The sequence below is a fragment of the Daphnia pulicaria genome, chromosome 1, assembly GCF_021234035.1.
Source record: "Daphnia pulicaria isolate SC F1-1A chromosome 1, SC_F0-13Bv2, whole genome shotgun sequence".
NCBI classification, from domain to species: Eukaryota; Metazoa; Arthropoda; class Branchiopoda; order Diplostraca; family Daphniidae; genus Daphnia; species Daphnia pulicaria.
Window position 1 is genome coordinate 6,094,586 of NC_060913.1, and position 5,822 is coordinate 6,100,407.

Below are 5,822 nucleotides of genomic sequence, written 5' to 3' on the forward strand. Positions count from 1 at the left end.
CGCCGATCATGAACAAGCATTCTGCGCCGCCCGCAGTGCACTAACTATCGTTCCAGACCTCGCCTTTTACGACCCGGGCCGTCCAACATCTTTAGCAGTCGACGCATCTCTGTTAAACGGCCTCGAATTTATCCTAAAACAACAAAACGAGTCTGGTACGTGGCACGTCGTGCAAGCTGGCTCCAGATTCCTCCGTCCGCCTTAAACGAGATAGGCCATGATAGAACCGGAATGCCTGGCCGCCTCTTGGGGCATGAAACAAAGCCGCCAATTCATAGAAGGACTCCCCAACTTCGACTTGGTTACAGATCACCGCCTCCTAGTGCCGATCCTTAACGACTACGCTTTAGACAAGCTCGACAACCCGCGGCTCCCTCGTCTACGTCTTCAGATGGCGCGATACAATTTTACCGCTCGGTGGGTTCCGGAAAACCGCAATATCGAGGCCGACGCCCTATCGCGTTCACCAATTGCTCCAGGCACACCCTCGGACAAGCTTGGGGAGGGACCCCAAATATTCACGGCCAGGATTGCCATGGTCGGGGTCATTGCCGAATCCCCCGCCACAAACATCGACATTACGCTTGAAAAAGTGAAACTAGCAGCCACAGCAGATCCAGTATTAGTGGCGATGCGAACCACCATACGGGAGGGTTTTCCAAAAGAAAAGAGCAATCTGCCTCTCGCCCTTCGCCCGTACTGGGACGCTCGCCACCAACTCGCCATAGACGACGCTGATGACATGCTCGTTTATGGCGCACGCATCGTCCTTCCACGATCCATGGTGAAAGAAACGATCTGGACACTTGTCGGCATGCACCAGGGCGCTTCAAAGATACGCCAACGAACCAGGCTATCGCTCTACTGGCCCCACATAGGGGTCGATATTGCCCACGCCGCAGCCTCATGCGAAGAATGCGTAAGACAACTTCCTTCTTTACCGGTGGAACCTCTGCAACACCACGAACCAGCTCGGTGAGGTAGAAGGCTGGCACTTCCTGGTCATAGTCGACCAGTTCAGTGGTTGGCCGGCAGTTACCATGTTCGCAGTCAAAAACAGAACCGCCCGGCGTATCATCAACGCGTTCCGTGCATTCTTTATGGACAACGGGGGGGGGGGGGGCAGTAAAGATCTGTGCTGACAACAGCCCATTTGGAGCAGCCGAACTCCAATCTTTCCTGCGAGACTGGGGCGTATCATTCGGATCTTCCTCCCCCCACTATCACCAATCCAACGGCAGGGCGGAAGCGGCCATCAAATCTATGAAAAAGCTTGTCATCGGCTCCAGAACCGGGGGCCAACCGGATCCGGACAAGCTGGCAAAGGCCATTTTGCTGTTTCGAAACACCCCGCGTTATGGCGCGGCCTCCCCGGCCCAGCTAGTGTTCAACCGGCCCATCCGTGACAGCTTGCCCGCCCACCGACGATCTTTCGCCCCCGAGTGGCAGAGAGCAGCCGAAGTTCTGGAACAGCGGATGCATCAAGCATTGACGCTAACAATATCCCGTTATAACGCCACCACTCATCATTTAGCCGCATTCCCGCTTGGCGCTCATGTGCTCGTGCAGCATCACGCGACAAAGCGATGGAACACCCTCGCCATCGTCTTAGAGGTAGGCGAAAACCGCTACATCGTCAAAACGGCATCATGACGCCTATACCGCCGAAACCGCCGCCTACTCCGCCAACGCGTGGTGGTCACGCCGGGAATTGCAGTACCGACGAACGTCCCAGCCCAAATTGCCCCAGCTCCAGCCCTGGATCCAGACATTGAGCCGCGCCAAAGACAACAACGTCGACCCAGGATCTACGGCCCGACAACTCGACGTTCAGCCAGAACACACTGCGACCCGCTTCGCTACCCAGCCTAGCGCCGGAACATGCGAGCCGCAACACGGGTTTTTCGTTTTTTTTAGGCCCCTCCCGCTATTTTTCCCCCTTCGTCTCACCAAACCAGCATTCTCATTTTGTCTCTGTTTATTTTTCATGCCCCCCGCCTCAAACCTAGTATGGCTACCAGGCCATGTATGTATCCAAACGCTATGTGTCCCTCAAACCAGTCTCATCCGTTTCCCTCGCCAATTGAAGCCCCGAAAAAAAAATAACAAACAAACAAACACGGAAAGAAAGGGCATGTATTGACTCCGCAGACGACGCGTCAAGCAGACGACGCTGAGAGGAGCAAGGCAGTCAGCAGCTAGCTAGCCTATTCATCACGTTGTGTTCTCGTCCCCTCCCGATTCGACTTAAGGTAATACACTGTTTACCTCCATTACGCTGGTCTAAACAGAAACAGCAGCCGATTAAGAGTAGGGGATTTTTCGAAGTACAGGAAGACGTGGGATTTATCATCAACAGATTCCTCCTGATGTTTTGTTGACTGTGGACTTTGTTGAGGGGACAAGAATGAAGAGATCATCTTCTTCATTAACAGAGTTTTATCTTGTCAGATGCCATTAGAGCAATTGCATCCTAATCCAAAATCCCTGACTTCTTCTCTTGCTCTTTTTGCGTTCTACGAATAAAGGAAAGAGTACATATAAAAAACACTTTACAAAACAAATAGAAAACAAAACTTGAATTTCAAGTATTTCCAAATAATTGAGGCAAAGTGTTCCTTAAGGAAAGGAACCAGCAGCTTTGGGGGACACTTGTGATTTGGGAGTTGACTGTAAGATTTGGGATGGCTAGAGCAGATTTTGATCTGGATTTTGATTGTGCAGGGCTGTTTCTGAGCATTGTATCTCGTGGTGTGCCTAACACATTGATGACCTCTGTTAGAATTTTAAAAACATTAGTTAGAAAGAGCATGTAATACAAGATAAATTTCAATGATAATGACCTGAGAAAGAAATTTCATGTCCAGCTCAGGTTTGAGTTCCAATAATCGGACCTGCTGCCCCTTTGAGCTTTCACCTGGAGTACTGTACTTGGGCCAACTAAACATATAAATTCTTTAAAAAACTTTTTGACACCAAGTTAAAATTTACCATTGTTTTAAAGCAGTCCTCTCAGAAATGAAATTCTTAAGCATTCAAATCTTGTCTTGGAAGAGACCAAGAATGACGAATATTTATGAACAGATATGGAATCGTCCATAGTCCGAATATCTAGCTCATTTTCCATTTTTTCTAACAAACGAGAACGTAAATTATAGGATTTATTGTTTTTCCCATAACAGATACCAGTAAAACAATTCCTAGGTCCTAAATAAACTAATTCCTCCTTCAAAAATAAAACTCGCAAGAATAATTACCATACCATGATAATGACAATGGAGGTTTCTGGAAATGGCTGATAGCCAAAACATGAGAGCATTGCAAAGTAGTATTTCCGAAGTATAAAATAAAATAACTGCAACATTTAAAATATTAAAAAAATGCGAACTTGAATTTGTAGAACTTAAATTGCCTGTAATAAAGGAAACTTCAACGACTGCTTGACAATTTTTTTTGTTTTCGATGATTGCTTAACGAGTTCTAACCTTGATAACCGTTTAAACTTTTAAAATCTCTTAGGATATTTAACGAAATTCTAATTTGGATGATTGTTTTGTAGAATTCCAAATCTGGATTCTTTTTTTGATTCAAGTTATACATTTGATTAGGTTTGTAACAACGGTTGCTTATCAAGATTCTACCGTACATGAAAAAATGGTCTTATCGAAAAACACGAGTAAAAGTTGAGACCCTGCTTTACATGAAGCTACTTAGGAATTTCCTTAACCTATACCAATGTATTATTTTCAATTTTTCACTTCGACCTTTAATAATCACAAACAGTTTTGGTGTGTTGGAAAAAAAATTGTTAAACAAAATATAGCTGTTTTAATGATTTTCAGCGAAGCAATCGGCGGTTTTATTGTCTACTTTCACCAAGTTATCAGCAGTTTTACTATCGTTTGAGAGGAAGTAATGTCGTCAAATGAGAATCTTTATAATATGTACCAGATTTGACTATTATTAGGGCGATGACATCAATTTCTGAGCTGCAACTCCCGCTTAAGTTCAATGCCGTGTTAATTAACAAAATTAAAACTAAGAATTACCTCAGCCTCTTTTCAACTGGAGATCCGCAAGAAATATATTCTACAATATTTGTTTTTAACATTTAATGTCTTGCTTGAGGGAGTCTTAGAACACAGTATTGAATGCTCAAGTTGTTGAAACCTGATGAAAATAATCAAACAGGTTCAAATGTTATATCCAACATGCAACGGTGACCAAACTTGTTTAAATGTTATGTCCAACATGCGACACTGGCTGTGAAGGAGAAACGGAGGCCATTGTATTTCCTATACATCCATTACCATGTTTGAGGGAGAGTGTGTGAGGTAATATTCAACCACAATATTGAATGTACGTATTGTTGATTCCTGATGAGAAATATCAGGTATGTTAAATTTTAAAGACCACCAGAAAGCGCTGGTGGCGAAACGAACGCCATTCCATCCCTTTCTTTAATATTGGGCCTGCTCTTTGATCCAGAAGAGGATGAAAAAATGAAAAAAATTACTTCTTGAGTTCCGAAGATCTACTTGAATGAATTCTATCCTTCGTAGGTTTGAGCCTTATGTCTTTTTTAATATTCATGGCATATATTCTCTGTTTTTTTATTAGTTGCCATAGGAAAAGTTCCTATAATGAGTTCTTCAGCCACGAAATGTTCAACGAAACTATTTTTCTAAAGAAATGTAGTTTACCTCACGATGTAGAAGGAATGAGTTTAAGAAACAATAGAATTCAAAATAAAAAAGGTACCACTTTGTCTCTTGTGTAGAGTTGATCCGTCTTAACTTAACTTTTGATTTCACCTTTACTGTGGCAAAGAGTGGATAAATTTCAAAGTTCTGGATTGGACTTTTGTTAAGAATTTCAGTGTACGTATACATCCATTGATTTCCCTTTCATGTGTATCTTCATGAATATTTTCAGTAAATGGAAAAAAATCATGGTAGTTACCAACTAGAATACAAAGTAAATTACCGTAATCTATGGTTCTTTTTTTTCATGTCTATTGTCATTCGTATTTTGCGATATTTTTGTTTTTCCCTACCTACCTGTCACATAAGTAAAAGTGTTATCATGAAACAAAAACGGTGTTGTAAACATTAGAAGAAATCACATGTCTTCCACTCATACAATTGTACTAGTTCAACCAATGTATAAAAAAAGTAGCTACCCTAGTACTGAAAAAGAGTATTTTGCCTTTGCCTGAAGTGAAAATGGTTTTATTTTACAGATTTAAAAAGATTTATGAACTGTTGCTTGATTTTAAGTACATTACGATCTGAAAGCGAATACTAGTCACCTAATTTATCTTACTGGAATTGTTACTCGAGAATAGTTTTGCTTTACATCAATCGAGATTTTCTTGGGAAGACTTGTGTCCAATCTCATTTCCGTCCATATTGAACTGGAGAGAGAGACTTGTTTCTATAAGAGTTGAAAAACTGAGTGTTTTTAAATGAAAGTGTCAATAGGATTTGATTTTGGAGTCCACTTTCAATATCGAGGTGATTAACGAGATTAATCTCGATTTTAAAATAAATTACTTACAACAGTTGTTTTAAGGATTTTAACTCCGTTTTATTTCGTTGCAATTTAGACAAAAAATCTAATTTTTCTACAGATACAAATACCTAGTTTGTTTGCGGTTGTGTTCGGTAAAAACGATAAAATTTAACATTAAAATATCACATGAGACAGATTTACGTTATAACCAATATTTTCAGAAAAATATTTGGTTGTCAAATACCGTGTTATGCCCGATTCAGTCAAAGAAGAGAACGGCTAAACATTTGCGAATGGCATTCGATTAT

At 41.8% G+C, this 5,822-nt stretch overlaps 1 protein-coding gene across 1 annotated transcript; it reads left to right on the top strand.

Moving 5' to 3' along the window:
* Window positions 1-217: 217 nt before the first annotated feature.
* On the top strand, window positions 218-979 carry LOC124329195. The gene has a single exon (XM_046788285.1). It carries the CDS (start codon window positions 218-220, stop codon window positions 977-979), a length of 762 nt encoding a protein of 253 aa, XP_046644241.1.
* The last annotated feature ends 4,843 nt before the right edge of the window (window positions 980-5,822 follow it).